This window comes from Chionomys nivalis, chromosome 10, assembly GCF_950005125.1.
Source record: "Chionomys nivalis chromosome 10, mChiNiv1.1, whole genome shotgun sequence".
Lineage (NCBI taxonomy): Eukaryota > Metazoa > Chordata > Mammalia > Rodentia > Cricetidae > Chionomys > Chionomys nivalis.
This window is the reverse complement of record NC_080095.1, coordinates 43,330,613-43,347,539: the sequence shown is the minus strand read 5'-3', so window position 1 is coordinate 43,347,539 and position 16,927 is coordinate 43,330,613. Positions and strand designations below refer to the sequence as shown.

At 40.2% G+C, this 16,927-nt stretch overlaps 1 protein-coding gene across 1 annotated transcript in view; it reads right to left on the bottom strand.

The window, feature by feature from the left end:
- Synj2bp (synaptojanin 2 binding protein) overlaps positions 1 to 16,570 on the bottom strand; it is a 35,457-nt gene extending 18,887 nt beyond the window's left edge. The window contains exon 1 of the mRNA XM_057782260.1: positions 16,401 to 16,570. Coding sequence (XP_057638243.1) covers positions 16,401 to 16,464 — 64 coding nt within the window. The 5' untranslated portion in view covers positions 16,465 to 16,570. The remainder of the gene's footprint in view (positions 1 to 16,400) is intronic.
- Positions 16,571 to 16,927: the final 357 nt, after the last annotated feature.

Genomic DNA, 16,927 nt, shown 5'->3' with positions numbered 1-16,927 from the left:
AAATTACTAAGTTATTTAGTATCCAAGAAAAAATATTTTGTAGGCAGAGTGGGCACATACTCTGGTTTCTTGGGAATCTTGGTATACACCTATAACCCTAGTACTATTAAGACTCACCTTTTAATTTCAAAAACATCCCAGCTAGGACAAACGTGACCATCCCATCAAAAAAAAAAAAAAAAAAAAACAAAACAAAAAAAAAAGAATATATTCATTGCAAAACACAATGCACGACCTTAAGTGTCTTTTGGCCATTTGAATTTCTTCTGTTGAGAATTCTCTGTTCAGATCAGTGCCCCATTTTTTTTATTGGGTTCATTAGCATTTTAAAGTCTAGTTTCTTGAGTTCTTTATATATTTTGGAGATCAGACCTTTGTCTGTTGCAGGGTTGGTGAAGATCTTCTCCCAGTCAGTGGGTTGCCTTTTTGTCTTAGTGACAGTGTCCTTTGCTTTACAGAAGGTACTCAGTTTCAGGAGGTCCCATTTATTCAATGTTGTCCTTAATGTCTGTGCTGCTGGGGATAAACGTAGGAAGTGATCTCCTGTACCCATATGTTGTAGAGTACTTCCCACTTTTTCTTCTATCAGGTTCAGTGTGTTCAGACTAATATTGAGGTCTTTAATCCATTTGGACTTGAGTTTTGTGCATGGTGATAGATATGGATCTATTTTCATTCTTCTACACGTTGACAACCAGTTCTGCCAGCACCATTTGTTGAAGATGCTCTCTTTTTTCCATTGAATACTTTTAGCTCCTTTATCACTTAAGGTCATGCTCAACCTCCTTAGCGATAAGGGAAATGCAAATTAAAACAACTTTGAGATACCATCTTACACCTGTCAGAATGGCTAAAATCAAAAACACCAATGATAGCCTTTGCTGGAGAGGTTGTGGAGAAAGGGGCACACTCATCCATTGCTGGTGGGAATGCAAACTTGTGCAACCACTTTGGAAATCAGTGTGGCGATTTCTCAGGAAATTTGGGATCAACCTACCCCAAGATCCAGTAATACCACTATTGGGAATATACCCAAGAGATGCCCCATCAAATGACAAAAGTATCTCTTCAACTATGTTCATAGCAGCATTGTTTGTAATAGCCAAAACCTGGAAACAACCTAGATGCCCTTCAATGGAGGAATGGATGAAGAAAGTGTGGAATATATACATATTAGAGTACTACTCAGCGGTAAAAAACAATGACTTCTCGAATTTTGCGTGCAAATGGATGGAAATAGAAAACACTATCCTGAATGAGGTATCCCAGACCCAAAAAGAGGAACATGGGATGTACTCACTCATAATCGGTTTCTAGCCATAAATAAAGGACATTGAGCATATAATTTGTGATCCTAGAGAAGCTAAATAAGAAAGTGAACCCAAAGAAAATCATATAGTCATCCGCCTGGAGAGGGGAAGTAGACAAGATTGCAGGGCAAAAACTGGGAACTTGCGGGTGAGGTGGCATGGGGCAAAGGGGAAATGGGATGAGAAACATGAGAAGGGGAGGATGGGAGGAGCTCGGGGGATTGGGATGGTTGGGATATAGGAAGGGAGGATAAGGGAGCAGCGAAGTGAGCTCTTAAGGTCCAAATGAGGAGCAGAAGGAGGGAGAACATGAGCAAGGAAATCAGGACCACGAGGGATGCACCCACCCACTGTGACAGTGGAACTGATTTATTGGGAGCCCACCAAGGCCAGCTGGTCTGGGACTGAATAAGAATGGGTTGAAACTGGACTCGCTGAGCATGGCGGACAATGAAGGCTGATGACAAGCCAAGGACAATGGCACTAGGTTTCGATCCTAATACATGAACTGGCTTTGTGGGAGCTTAGCCTGTTTAGACGCTCACCTTCCTGGACATAGAGAGAAGACCTTCGTCTTCCCGCAGGGCAGAGAATTTGGACTGCTCTTCAGTATCGAGAGGGAGGGGGAATGGTGTGAGGGGAGGAGAAGAGGAGTGGGGATAGGGGGAGGGGAGTGGGGGGAGGGGCAATATTTGGGAGGAGGGGAGGGAAATGGGAAACGGGGAGCAGGTGGAAATTTTAATTAAAAAAGAATAAAAATAAATAAAAAAATTAAATAAATAAAAAGTTTCTGTGCATAAAAAAACACAATGCTTTTATTATAGTTAGGAACGACCCTTGTATTCCTAATCTCTCTAAGACCTTTATCATAAAGGGATGTTGAATTTTGTCAAATGCTTTTTCAGCATCTAATGAAATGATCATATGGTTTTTTTCTTTCAGGTTATTTATATGATGGATTACATTGATAGATTTTCGTATGTTGAACCAGCCCTGCATCTCTGGGATGAAGCCTACTTGATCATAATGGATAATTTTTCTAATGTGTTCTTGGATTCGGTTTGCCAGTATTTTATTGAGTATTTTTGCGTCGATGTTCATGAGTGAGATTGGCCTGTAGTTCTCTTTCTTGGTTGTGTCTTTGTGTGGTTTTGGTATCAGAGTAACTTCAGCTTCATAAAAGGAATTTGGCAATGACTTCTCTGTTTCAATATTGTGAAATACATTAAGGAGTATAGGTATTAGGTCTTCTTGGAAGTTCTGGTAGAATTCTGCATTGAAGCCGTCTGGACCTGGGCTTTTTTTGGTGGGGAGGTTTTTTATAACAACTTCTAATTCTTCGCGACTAACAGGTCTATTTAGATTGTTCACCTGGTCCTGGTTTAACTTTGGTATATGGTTGGGATATAGGAAGGATGGATACGGGAGCAGCGAAGTATATATCCTATCTAAGGGAGCCATCTTAGGGTTGGCAAGAGACTTGACTCTTGAGGGGTTCGCAGGTGTCCAGGAATATGTCCCCAGCTGGTACCTTGGGCAACTAAGGAGAGGGAACCTGAAATGACCCTATCCTATACTGATGTATATCTTGCATATCACCTTAGAACCTTCATCTGGCGATGGATCGAGGTAGAGACAGAGTCTCAATTTGGAGCAACGGTCTGAGCTCTTAAGGTCCAAATGAGGAGCAGAAGGAGGGAGAACATGAGCAAAAAATCAGGACAACGAGGGATGCACCCACCCACTGTGACAGTGGAACTGATTTATTGGGAGCCCACCAAGGCCAGCTGGTCTGGGACTGAATAAGCATGGGTTGATTCCGGACTCTCTGAGCATGGCGGTCAATGAAGACTGATGAGAAGCCAAGGACAATGGCACTAGGTTTCGATCCTAATACATGAACTGGCTTTGTGGGAGCTTAGCCTGTTTGGACGCTCACCTTCCTGGACGTAGATAGAAGGACCTTGGTCTTCCCGCAGGGCAGGGAATTTGGACTGCTCTTCAGTACCGAGAGGGAGGGGGAATGGAGTGGGGGGAGGAGAAGAGGAGTGGGGATAGGGGGAGGGAAGTGGGGGGAGCGGGCAATATTTGGGAGGAGGGGAGGGAAATGGGAAACGGGGAGCAGGTGGAAATTTTAATTAAAAAAGAATAAAAAAAAAACACAATGCACTAGGATAGAAGTGACAGTGATAGAAGTTAGAGTAGATAAAAAGTTAAAAATTAGAATCATTTAATAATCATGTACAAAGTAACATGAATAGAATTCTGAAATGTTATTCAGGTAAGAACACACACATACAAATTTTATTACCTATTTACAAAAGGGCACACATGTTTAAGGATGTGTAAAGATACACTGCAGTAGATACCTATAAGAGAGAAGGATACATTATGCTATTACATCTCAATAAAGCCAGAAAAGGACATTACGACACCAGTATCCTCTGAAGATGAAGAGTGTAATTAATTCAGACTCAGCACATGTAAAGTCCCAAATGGGTTAAGGGCAAAGAGTAAAAGAATAAAAAAAAAAAAGAAGAAGAAGAAGAAGAAGAAGAAGAAGAAGAAGAAGAAGAAGAAGAAGAAGAAGAAGAAGAAGAAGAAGAAGGGAAGGAAGGAAGGAAGGAAGGAAGGAAGGAAGGAAGGAAGGAAGGAAGGAAGAAAGAAAGAAAGAAAGAAAGAAAGAAAGAAAGAAAGAAAGAAAGAAAGAAAGAAAGAAAGAAAGAAAGATTGAAGAAACATTGAGATGATCAAGCCTCATAGAATATTTCACTCAGGACTTGACCATAATCCTAAATTTTCTTTAGGTCCCCATAAGATTATCAGCACCCTAAATCAGCAGGAAGTAGCCTAGAAAACTATGCCTACATTCCCAGAAAATGGATTATGGATGTTTATCTTTGTTTATAGTGTTGGCTGCATGTTGTTATGAATAATGGTCAGGAAAAAAGCTAAACAAAGGAGATTAGATTCAGAGTTATTGTTTTGAAAAAAGGGGGGTGCTGTGGGACAATGGCCTGTACCCTGTAAAGATTTGTCACCTCTATTAGTTTAAGAAAATGCTGATTGGTCAGTAGTCAGGCAGGAAGTATAGGCAGGGCCACCAGAATAGGAGAATTCTGGGAAGAGGAAAGGCTCATTCTTCACTTGTTACCAAGACACAGAGGAAGCAAGAATACCTCACTGATAAAAGGTACCAAGCCACGTGGCTAACATAGACAAGAATTATGGGTTAATATAAGATATAAGAGTTAATAAGAAGCCTGCGCTAATAGGCCAACCAGTTCATAATTAATATAAGCCTCTGTGTGTTTCTTTGGGACTGAACGGCTGCAAGACCAGGCAGGACAGAAACCTCAAGAGGCTCCTCCCTAGGAAAGACTAATTCTCCCTCTCTCAGCAGTTATTAAATTGCTTATGGCTCTTCAGGGAAGGGTGGAGTTCCATAAGACTTCTCCAATCCACATTGACATGTCCATTGGTGCTTCTGGTTAAAATGCAAACAATTGGGTGCCCGGTCCCTATTGATGCATACTAAAGCTCAGGGAACATTTCACAAAAAGGGGCATAAAAACTATAAAAGGCAGAAAACCAGTTAAGTCTGCTGCTAAATATGACAGGGAAGCCACGCCCATGGAACCTCCCAGGATTCACTGAATACCACTCCCCTTTTCTGTTTCCAGTGTTCAAGGCCTCATTTCTAAGGGTATAAGCCAGTAGCTCTTGCCCCACTAGAGTTTATTCCAGACAAGGCAGTTGTAAGGGCAGGCATCATTTAAGCACTTTAAACAAGATGATGATGATGATGATGATGATGATGATGATGATGATGATGATGATGATGACTGGTGGTGGTAGTAGTAGAAGAAGGAGTAAAGTGCTTAGAAATTCCTGGTGCAGTATTGACATTATAAAGGCATAAAACAATAGTAAAACTGGCTGTCTTGCATCATGCCATGCACCTGTCACCTAAGGAGAGCTCAGAACTCATCTCTCCTCATGTCTGGCTACCTAGACATCAAGAAAAACTGCAGAGCATTTCAAACTGCTGCCTGACCTGTACCCAGGTAAATGCAAATTCAGGCCAACAGAGTTATGGTACAGTACCTGGTGAATTTTGGGAAATGGACTCCACTGAAGTCAGGCCAGCACTGTAAGGCTACAAATATGATTGTTTGGACTTCGTCGATATTGTTACAGGTTGGTACAGAACTTTCCATCCAGAATGAAAAGGGCCCAACTGGTAGCTAAGAAATTAATAATGGAAATTATTCCTAGATTTGGCCTCCACATATCTCTGGGATCAGACAATAGCCTGATTGTAAAATTCCAAGTGGTCCTGTACTATGTATGCCTATACAGTACTACTACGCCTGTGGCTCCCGTGCCACTACAAGACAGTATGTGAGCTGAGAACTAAGCTGAAGAATTAAAAACACATAAACAGAGACAAACAGAGAGAGACATGGACATGGGTCACTCTTGATACAAGAGTGCCAATGCCCTGTTTATTGTGCTCAGGGGCAGCTTATATAAGGATCCGATCCTTAGCCACACCTAGCTCTCGGGGTATTTCAGCTGTAGGTCTCAGTATCATGAGCCTGCCATCAAGGTCTCTTGCTCAGAGCAGGTGCAGGCAAAGAAACTCAAGGGCCAGGGATCTATAGCTCCCAACACCCAATCTTCACAGTCAAGTCATCTCAATTCTCTAAGGCTCTTAACATAAATTAGAAACTTCGTTGTATGTATCATCCTCAGAGCTCAGAAAAAGTAGAGAGAATGAATAGAACTTTAAAAGAGATTTTAACTAAATATACTCTTGAAACTGGTGATAACTGGATTGGCCTTTTGCCTTATACCCTTCTCAAGAGTCCAAGCCGGGCGGTGGTGGCGCACACCTTTAATCCCAGCACTCGGGAGGCAGAGGCAGGCGGATCTCTGTGAGTTCGAGACCAGCCTGGTCTACAAGAGCTAGTTCCAGACAGGCTCCAAAAAAAGAGTCCACTGTACCACCACTGAGAAAAGTTCACCCCATATAAAATAGTCTGTAGGCAACCACTTCCCATGATCCTTCAGATACACATTAGACAGTTGTCAAATTGCCCTATTCCAATCTCTTGAGTCCTTAAAAGGATCACAATTAACTTTGTAAGATTCTCCCTCAGGTCAAGGCTGTTCAACCTGTTGGGTACCACCCACTTGATCACCCATTCCAGCCCAGAGATATTGTACTAGTCTGCCACTTCAAAACTGACCGAATTGAACCTAGATAGGAAGGACCTTACAACATGACTCTCTGGACTCCTACTGCTGTTAAAGTTGTCGGTATTTCTGCCTGGTTTCATCACTCACACCTCAAGAAGGCATCCGAGGAACCCACAGAAGAGGAGTCCAATCCCCAGAGGTGGAAAATGACTGAAATAGGACCATTAAAAAATCAAACTTTCTAAGATTTGACTGTCTAAGGTAACTTTGTGTTCTTGCTGCTGAAATTTGCATAACTGTCCTATGGCTAACCATTTCCTTGTTTTCAACCTATGTAAACAGAACCTAAATGCATCTTGACAGAGGAAATAAAAGACTTCTCTGACATTGTCTTGCCATGCAAAAGATTGTCTTTATCCACCAGGGTCCATAGTTTGAACAACAACAAAAAAAAAAAGGTGAACAAATAATGTTAGTATCCAGGCATACCCTGGCACAGCATGTCACAACCCTGCACCCTAGATCATACCTGCTTGCATAGCAGACAGTTCCCTGTCCCTTTAAGGGACAAGCTCTGCCCACTTCTGATCTCTCTCTTACTGCTAGGCAAGCAGGTCTCTGCCTCTATCCCTCTCCCCCTCTCTCAACCCTACCTCTACCTCCCTCTGCCTCTCTCTTCCCTCCTTCCTCTCAATAAACAGACTCAAACTCTGTCTGCATGGTTTGTCACCCACCGCAGTCCTCAACTGCCATGAAACCCACCAAGGTCCCAACTCATCCCGTATCATAACAAACAGTCTTTAGCCGGATGGATGAACTAATCTAACTGACCAACCCCAACATAATAACAGACTTCAGCATAGTCAATCATTCTTTAAAGGGTTCTGATAATGGAAATTACAGGTATGCTAAAATATGAAGGGGAAGATTCATTAATCACTTCAATTGAATTTAACATATTATTAACGAATAATACGGAACATAATCTCTGCATCCATCTAGCACTAAAAAGCAATGAGAAAAGTCCTTCTGTGTCAGAGGAGATCCCTCTATTCCCAGGCTCTTAAAAGTATATTTGTATGGAATCGGGGTTTCTTATGAAAATTATACAAGGTTAACAAGGCAGGGGGTGAAATGGAACATTCCCTCACTCATTTAAAAGATGTGGCTGATGTTTCCATTGATAATATCTTTTTATTCCACTGTGTTTTGATTGTACAAATATCCCTTCTTATTGTAATTCTACTTCTTATCACACTCTCCCCTTTAAACTGGACTTTTTTCTGTGGAAATAATACTTATCCTGTACCCCCAGCAGGATATAAGGTTTTATGTGGTGTAGACATGTTACACCTATTTTACTCAGCAAATCTTTACAATCTGTTAAAACAGAATTACAAAAGCTCTTCTTGAGAACTGCAACAACCCTTCATCTACTAGCTCCTGCAGCAATCCTCCATCTACTAGCTCCTGCTACAGTTGTTACTGCAGCCTTTCTGTGACTGTTCCAGGACTTGTCAGACTACAAAGAAGAGTTTCAAAAATAATGTCTAAAGTCAAAACTACTAATATTACAACAAAAATAACTAGCAGAAGTTCATCAAGAAATGGGAGAACTGAGAACAACTGTTCTTCAAAATAAAGCTACTATAGATTACCTGTTAGTTTAACATAATCTTGTCAGAATTTACTAGAATGTGCTGTTTTTTAATATCTCTGATTTCTCTCATTGGGTTGTGTTGACAGATGTTTCCTCAGTCCCAGAGAAACACAGAGGCTTATATTAATTAAACACTGGTTGACTTATTAGCTGAGGCTTCTTATTAACTCTTATAACTTACATTAACCCATAATTCTTGTCTGTGTTAGCCACGTGGCTTGGTACCTTTTATCAGTGAGGTATTCTCATCTTGTTTCCTCTGTGTCTGGGTGATGAATGCAGACTGACTTTTCTTCTTCCCAGAATTCTACTGTTCTGGCCACCCTGCCTATACTTCCTAGTTTGGTACCAGCCAATAAGCATTTATTAAATCAGTACAAGTGACAAATCTTTACAGGGTAAAGACCATTGTCCCAGAGCATTATTGACAACCAAATTGATGATCTATGTAAAGAAATAGACAAAATCTCCTAAACAAACTTAGACTGGCCAACATGGCTAAGATGGTTCTTGCCCTTCCTTGGCCCTCTAATATTTAGTTATTATAATCAGGTTCTGTGCCCTCCAATGTGGCATTAACTTGATCACCCACCAGATAAACAGTTCTAGAATCATTGCTGCTTAATAACTGACAATATTAAGACATTCACCTATCAAAGATTTGACAGAGACATAAGTCAAGGGGGGAATGAGGAACCTGTCTGACTCCATTTTGAAAGCAGGAGCTATTACGCTATGTTGTTAAAAATAAGTGTCTATTGATAAGTTGCTCTTTGTTTCCCGGAACCTGACTTTCCCCAACTCATGATCTTGACTTGTTTTTGAGAACACCCTGACCCTCCTTGACCATCTCTAAACCCTCCCTAATCACATGGTGACCACATGATGGGTTTTCTTTTTTTTTTTTTTTTTTTTTTTGAGATTTTCTTTCTTTATTGCACCAATGTCTCTCTTCTGTAAAGCTACTTGTTATTTTACTCCTTAAAAGAGGCCCAAGAAATGGATTCAGGGTTGTTCTCTTTAACCCGACTTAGGAGACAGTCACTGGCTAGTTCTTGGGTACAACCCAATAAATAAAGTTTGCTTCAAATTATGAAAGTGGTCTTATTCTTGTTGTTGGGATTAACACCTATAATTGCAATAACTATAGTAATGAATGCACGGACAAATAAAACCTTTAACCTCAGAGAACAGAAAGATGATGCAACAATTAAAAAACATTACACATGATTGTTCCTTCCTTATCCCAGTAAAGATAAGGATGGGAACAAAGAGTAGAGCCTAGCAAAGATGTTTCAAGGTACTATCTTTGCAAATATGCAGTATCAACTCTTTCCATGGCTCTGAAAGCTTGTCTTTCAACTTTCTCAGCATTTTTCCTTTACTTTGTAATAAACGACTGACCAGGTACTGAATATATGTTTTCATCTATTAGACCATTTTCCCCTGGCTCTCTTATTTTCCACAATAAGATTACATAATCTCTTAAGTTTTGCTTCATATAAAAAGCTGGATCCATTTTACTATGACTGCCTTTTTTCATTTTTTAAATTAAAATATAATCACAACACCCCCAATTTCCTTTCCTCTCTCCAACTCTTTTCATGTATACCTCCCTATTGCTACCTCTCAAATCCATGGCCTCTTTTCCTTTAGTTGTGTAACTAACATCTTTTCAATTTTTTTCTACTATTTCTTTCTCAACATATATTAAATTTATATGTAGTAGGCATGAAACCATAGTTTGTGGTACAAGAGGAGAGAAACATTATCTAACTTTTCCAAAACACTTGCTAAGGGCATTTATAGTTTAGGTACCTCCTGCCCCCATGGTGTGCTACTGAATCTGAATGTATAAGAAACAGAACATATCTTATAAAATTCATAGCTCTTAACATTACTTTTCTTATGAGGGGGTACTTTTACATGACCGTGATTACTCTCTGTCATGATCTAGGCATGTTTTCCCCCAAAGACTCATGTATACAACAGGCCAGACTCTCTACCATTAGTGGGGAGTGGTAGAAAGGTGGGACCTAATGATAAAGTTATGTCATTGAAGGGGAATACCCTTTCAAGGAGGTATTTAGTCTCTTTTCTCTGCCTCTTAGCTTCCATGAGATGAACAACTTTCTTAGATACTCATTGTAAGACTAAAAGCAACAGAGTCAACAGACCAAGGCTGAAACCTCTGAACCTATGAGCCAACATGAACCTTCCTTCCATATACATTATTTATATCAGAAATTTTTGTCATAGTTATAGAAAGCTAAGACATTCTCCCATTGTACTGTAAAACTATAAGAACCAGATATGTCTTCTTGTTCTACACTATATAATCTGCAATTCCTAATCATAATGTATATACAAAATGAACATAGTTTTACTTTATTTTTTAATGTGAAAATCTAATTCTATTTCCTTTGATAATGCCATTTAATCAAATATAATCACTGGTCATTTTTCTGCTTAGTAAAATGTTTCTAGTTTAGCATAAAACAGCTTGTTTTTCTATTTACCCCAAATAATACCTAGACACATTACTTTAACATTTTTCTTAAGAACTATTTCTTAGATCTGATCCTTATAAACAAAATCTCAAAAGACATAACTATATATTTTTTTCTCTTTTGCAGAACTCTCCAGCCATTCCTTCCTCTTGTTTATAAAACCTTAGCTGTTTCCTAATCATCATAATAACAGCTTATATCCAACCCTTCAGTTTTTCTTAACTACATCTAGTGAAGATCATTGTTTGACTCTGAAAGCCAAAACAGCAGCATTATTAGTTCTCTTAAAACATTCCATTATAGCATTCTACATTTATCAGTTTGGCAATTGCACTTACTGACCACTTTGTGTCATGAACTAAATAAAGCACTCAGAAAACAAAAAATAAAATATATGTTCTTTTTCTAAGAATTGTGTTGCTTAGACAAGGTCTCACTATATTGCACTGACTAGCCCAAAATTCATTATGTAAATTGGATTTGAACTCACAAAGATCTGCCTGCCTCTGCCTCCCAAGTGTTGGGATTAAAGGCGTGCACTACCATACCCAGTGAAATATACGTTCTTAAAAAAAAAAAAAAAAAAAAAAAAAAATGCTTCAAAGTAAGTACAGAGGCAAAATACAAGCCCCCTGCACCCCCCCCCCCCAAAAAGCAATAATTGCCCAGCCTAAAGTATTGTCTGGATTTTAATTCACAGTCCAAATCTGCCCTCAGAGAGCTGTGTGACAACAGAAGTCAAGGTTTCATCATCTGTAAAATGGAGGTAGCCATTCCACTTGTTCCTTATTGAACAGGGGGCTTCAGCAATACATGGAAGGTGATCTACAACTCATACAATATTGCTAATAAGGCGACTTCTAGCCTGGGTTAAGAAAACTTTCAGAGATGATTCTTAGGCTGTCTTAACCAGTGAATAAGAAGAGGAAAGTATTAAGATGGAGTCTAAGGAAAAGGTTGATTCCACAGTTACACTGAATATTCTCTACAATTCAATCTCTGCTTACCTTAGCAACTTCTCTCTTGAATCTCCTAAGCAAAACTTCTCCTATATCCAGACTGGTTTATTCACTCATCTCTTAGAAATACATATTTTTAATTTCTCTTTGTTATTATGGCTAAAGCTATCTTTGCCCCGATCCTGGCACTAAAACCCGTCCTTTCTTTAAAGCCACCAAGTTTAACTCTCTTTAAACTGTAAGAAGGGCCCACAGCTCCATCTTTTGACCTTTTCCAGTATGGAGTCTGGGGTGGTTTAACTTAACTACTGTTGACTGTACGTAAAAATCACATTAGAAGCAAACTTCTGACCATATTTATGAGAGTATTCCTGGAAACCGTAATAAAAAGGAAGACATTTTCTGAACGGAGGAAGAACCACTCTGTTACCTGGGATCTAGACTGAACAAAAAGGGGAAATGAGCAGAACACTGGTACTCACTGGTACTCCTCTTCTCCCTCACTGTGGGGGAGTGTGACCAGCTACCTCAAGTTCCTGCTGTTGGGCCTTTCCTGCCATGGTGGACGCTGCCCTCAAACTATAAACCAAAATATACCCTTCCTTCCTTAGATTGTTTCTGTCGGTATTTTGCTGCAGTAATGGGAAAAACAACACACAGTCAGGCTGGCATGCTCTTCCAGGCATCCCTCTTTCTTTGCCTTCTTGCTACATACATACTCTTACAGTCTTTAACCACATGAACCTATGCAATGAGATTTAACCCTCTGCATGTGAAAACTATGTCTCTATTGTACTGTAAATTCCATAATGGCTAAACTTCCTATAGCCAGAGAAAACAGAGCAAAGATATAGCACTATGGTCTCCAGTCTATTTATCAGATGCAGAAAGGAACAAATCAGGAAACTGTTAGCAACAATTGCAGACAGTGGTTAGGGGAAGAACATGACTGAAAACTCGTAAGTACTCAGATGTAATGTACTCAGATGTAATGTTCTATTTTCAGGTTCTCACCTTGATATGCCTGTAGATCTACCAACAGAAAAATCTAAAACCTTTCCACAATGGATTTTCTAATCCTTTTTGCACACATCAAATCTGTCTAGGAAATAAGGCATGCTATAGCAAAATAAAAGCCAGGGGAAAGGTTAGCAATCAACTCCTTAGGTACTGTGATAGGAGGAAATATCTAGTACAGTAGACTGAACAGACCTAGAGAGTAGAAACTTCTGAATCTTACTGGCCTTAGATCTTAGGCAAGTCTTCAACTTCCCTCAGATAACTCCTCAAATAGTGTAGATTAAATATCTACCACTAAAGGGTTCTATAAGAACTAAATAAGCCTATGTGACTATAAATAAAGACTCATTTAGCCAGGGCAAAATATGAAATACAAGTACAAAATACATAGTAACTATCACTCTTCCAGAAAGGTACCTCCTTAATTACTCTTTATGAAAGTGTTGACTATCTACTCCTTCCCCTGAGGACTGTACCTCCTTGATTACTCTTTATGAAAGTGTTGACTGTCTACTCCTTCCCCTGAGGACTGTACGGAGTTGGAGTGTCTCTTCTTCCCTCTCTAAAGACGGCAGATTGGGAGTAACTTGCCGAAACCCACTGAGCCCTATGTAGGAACACTGGAAGCCTCTATTACTCAGTTGCAGTAGAACCTTTGTGCTCTCTGGTACAGAGAATAAAAATTAGATTAGTCTTATCATACTGTTTAAAGTAATAAACCTTGACAACTTTAAGATCTCTAAATTTGATACAGGAAAAAGTGAAAGCCTTCAAGTACAACAAAGTTGTACTTAAAGGATAAGAACTGTTCAACCTTTGAACATATTTGAGATGATGGCTACTGCCTTCGACAATTATTTAGATCACTAGCTACTCAAAATCTGGTATAGAGAGATAGCTCTGCAGTTAAAAGCATTTGCTGCTCTTGCAGAGGACCTGGGTTCATTTCCCACTACCTACTCATATAGCTCACAATCACTGTAATTCTAGTTCCAGGTTTTTAGCACCCTCCTCTGGTTTCTATGAATATCAGGCACACACATGGTATACATACTAATGCAGGGAAAACACTCATGTAGATAAAAATTTTTAAATCTTTTTTTAAAATGGCAAATTATTTAAAATAACATGAGGAATGAGCCCAAGAACAAAAGCAGAACAGCCTTCTGAAATCAAAGACTGCCACGACATTCCTTACAATGATAAGGAAGCACAGGGCAAAGGCCACACTACACACCGTTTCCTTTTCACTCCTTAGACACTCATTTCATTGTTGTGGTTTTCCCATGATTGTGGGTTTGTTTGTCTGTTTTTTCAGTAGGTTCATTTACCTTACAAAGCTGCAAATATCCAAGATTCTTGTCTAACACTATTCTGGCACAAAGAAGTAATCATACACACATTAACCCAGCTAAACCAGACAATGCTGCCTATAAACAGAACTGTATACTGAGAATCAGAGGCTTCTCATATTTCTCCTGTAGAAAGAAAGACTTCTATGGTACTACCAAAATTACCTGGATTTTAGTGGTAATTGCTGACTTCTTCCCTGTGTATCTTCAAGATGTCACCATGAAGACGGCGAACAACAAACAGTGCCACAGACCAGGAACTAGCTCTGGGAAATGCTAAGCAGGAACTTGGTACCTTTCCTTATTTACTGAACCAATAAACTTCCAATGATTGTTTTTATCAAACTCAATCCTAAATTTGTAATTACGTTTTCCTAGGAAGTTCAACGATTTACATCACTATGATGGCTAATCTTGGTTTTCAATTTTACTGGATCTAGAATCAACTAAGAGATTAGCCATGAACAAACAAATAAGGGATCTTCCTGATCAGGTTATTTCAAGTGGAAAGACCCATCCTAAACTATAGGCAGTACCTACCATATTAGTCTTAAAAGTCAATAAATATTGAGAAAAGAACTGTATAAAATAAGAAAATTAAATACAAGACATATTGAAAAGCCTTTGAGTGAAAGTTTCTGAGCTTATCTTAGGTTTCTATTGCTATGACAAAACACGGTGACACAAGAAACTAAGGGGTGAGAGGATTTATTTAATCTTTTCTTCCAGGTAACAGTCCACCAAGAAGAGAAGTCAGGGCAGGAACTCAAGGTAGGAGCCTGGAGGCAGGAACTGAAGTGATGCTGCTGACTGGCTTGCTCCTCAGGACTTGCTCAGGCTGCTTTCTTACAATCCAGGACCACTTGCCCAGGGTAGCACTGCCCACAATGAGCTGGACCCTCCCACATCAATCCTCAATCAAGAAAATACCCCACAGGCTTGCCTACAGGCAATATGATGGAGGCATTTTCTCAACTGAGGTTGAGGCTCCTCTACTCATTGATAACTCTAGCTTCTGCCAAGTTGGAAAAAAAAAAAAATCAACCAGGACAGAGCTTCTGCATAAACCACAAAGATTAGAAATGAGTTACTCCTATAAAAAAAAAAAAGGCCAGATTCCAATTTCCAATACCAGGAAGACAAAAAGTCATGACTAATTCTGAAAGTTGTGCTTTATACAGAATAATCTATCAGCAGTGGTTACGCTATTGCAAACTTCTAGATGAGAAAAGTTGGCAGGTTATTCTAAATAGAATGGAAATTCACAGTAACCAAGGATTTATTCAACTATTGGAATACAATATTTATCAGAACTTACAGGGGTCAATCTAGCCATTCATTCACTAGTGATAACAATAGCCGCCAATACACATTGCTAACCATATGTCAAGAGGATGTTTTAAGTATTTTCCAGGGAGTCATTGGCTTCAACCTAACACATGGGATGTGTGAAACACTGCATTTCATAACCATCTCCATTCTACAGAGAAGAAACGATAGCATCCATCAGTTAAATTTCTCTGCCAATATATTAAAACCAACCGGGCAAACAAAAAAATAAATAAATAAAAAATAAACAGCTGGTAAGGTGTTGGATAAAAACCTGGCCATAAGTGGTTAACCCTAAGCCTAAAATGTGACAGCCATAAAGAAAACAACAAGGTCCAAGGGAGACAGTGGCACTGTGGGGTGACGTCAAAAGCCAGGCCAACCATGAGAATCAATGAGGGAGACCGCACGGGAAGACTGAGTGGGAATTTTCCTGCCAGAATCGTATGAAGTATTTAAAAAATTGTTTAATCCATACCGAATCCAAATCCCTAATGGAGCTAGAAAACAGCATTTTCATTTTAATTTGTTTATATAAAAAAAAAGTAAAAAGGCCCAAGTAATTCTGGGATGGCACTAGGTCTGGAAACTTCTGTAACAGGTCTCCTCCTGCTTTAGAATTCCAGTTGACACTGTAATTTAATTTGCCAGAAGTGCAGACAGGGACCCTAACACCCGGGAAATTGCTGTGCACTCAGAAAACTACGCCGTTTATTGCTCTCGTTTTTACCTGAACGGGCGCTCATAGAAACGAGGGTGAGGCGAGCAACTGAATAACGGATGTGGCGTCTACTACAGACTGACTAAACGGGCAGTTTTTCTAGACTTTTCTATTGATGCCAGCAGGGGGGAAAAAGCCCTTCCTGGCCATAAATGGCTGTGATAACTCGACTGGGTTGTGGCAGTTATCTAGCTAACAAAGGATGCCAATGGACTCTTCGTGCCCGACAGCGTTCGTGGAAGCGCCTTGGTCGGGCCGGCCTGCTCTCCAGCCAGGTACACCCGGCTCTGCAAAAGCAACGAGCTCAGCAATGACTCCCACGTCCCGCGCCTACCCGAGGGTCCTCTCGTCAGGTTGATCTCTTCCTCCGTGACTAAATAATCCACCAGTCCGTTCATGGCTGATTGCTCTCCGGGCGGAAGCCCGGGGTCAGCTGGTGCCCGGCGCAGGTGAAGGTGAATCAAGCTCCGCGCCGCGTCCCCAGCATAGCGTTTACAGTTTCCTCAGCCGTCAGACCGGAAGAGGAAACCGCGGGCACGGGGAGCGTGGAGGATGCTGGGAGTGGTGGTTCTCCGCACCCACCGGCGTTTTCCGTTACCTCGCCCGATTCCCAAGGCAGATAGATACTGAGGTGCCATGGATAAGGTACAACGCTCGCCTACGGTGGGAAAGCATGTGGGAAGCAAGGCACGGAGAGAGAGGGTAATAAAGTTATGGGTCTTAATTAATTGATACTGTAGATATTTTAAATAAAATCTCAAAGTATCCACAAATGTAAAATAGAAAGGAACAGAAGGGAGGATTTCAATCTTACGAGCCTCAAACCACACTAGGAAAGGCATAGCAGGCTAACATATTTGG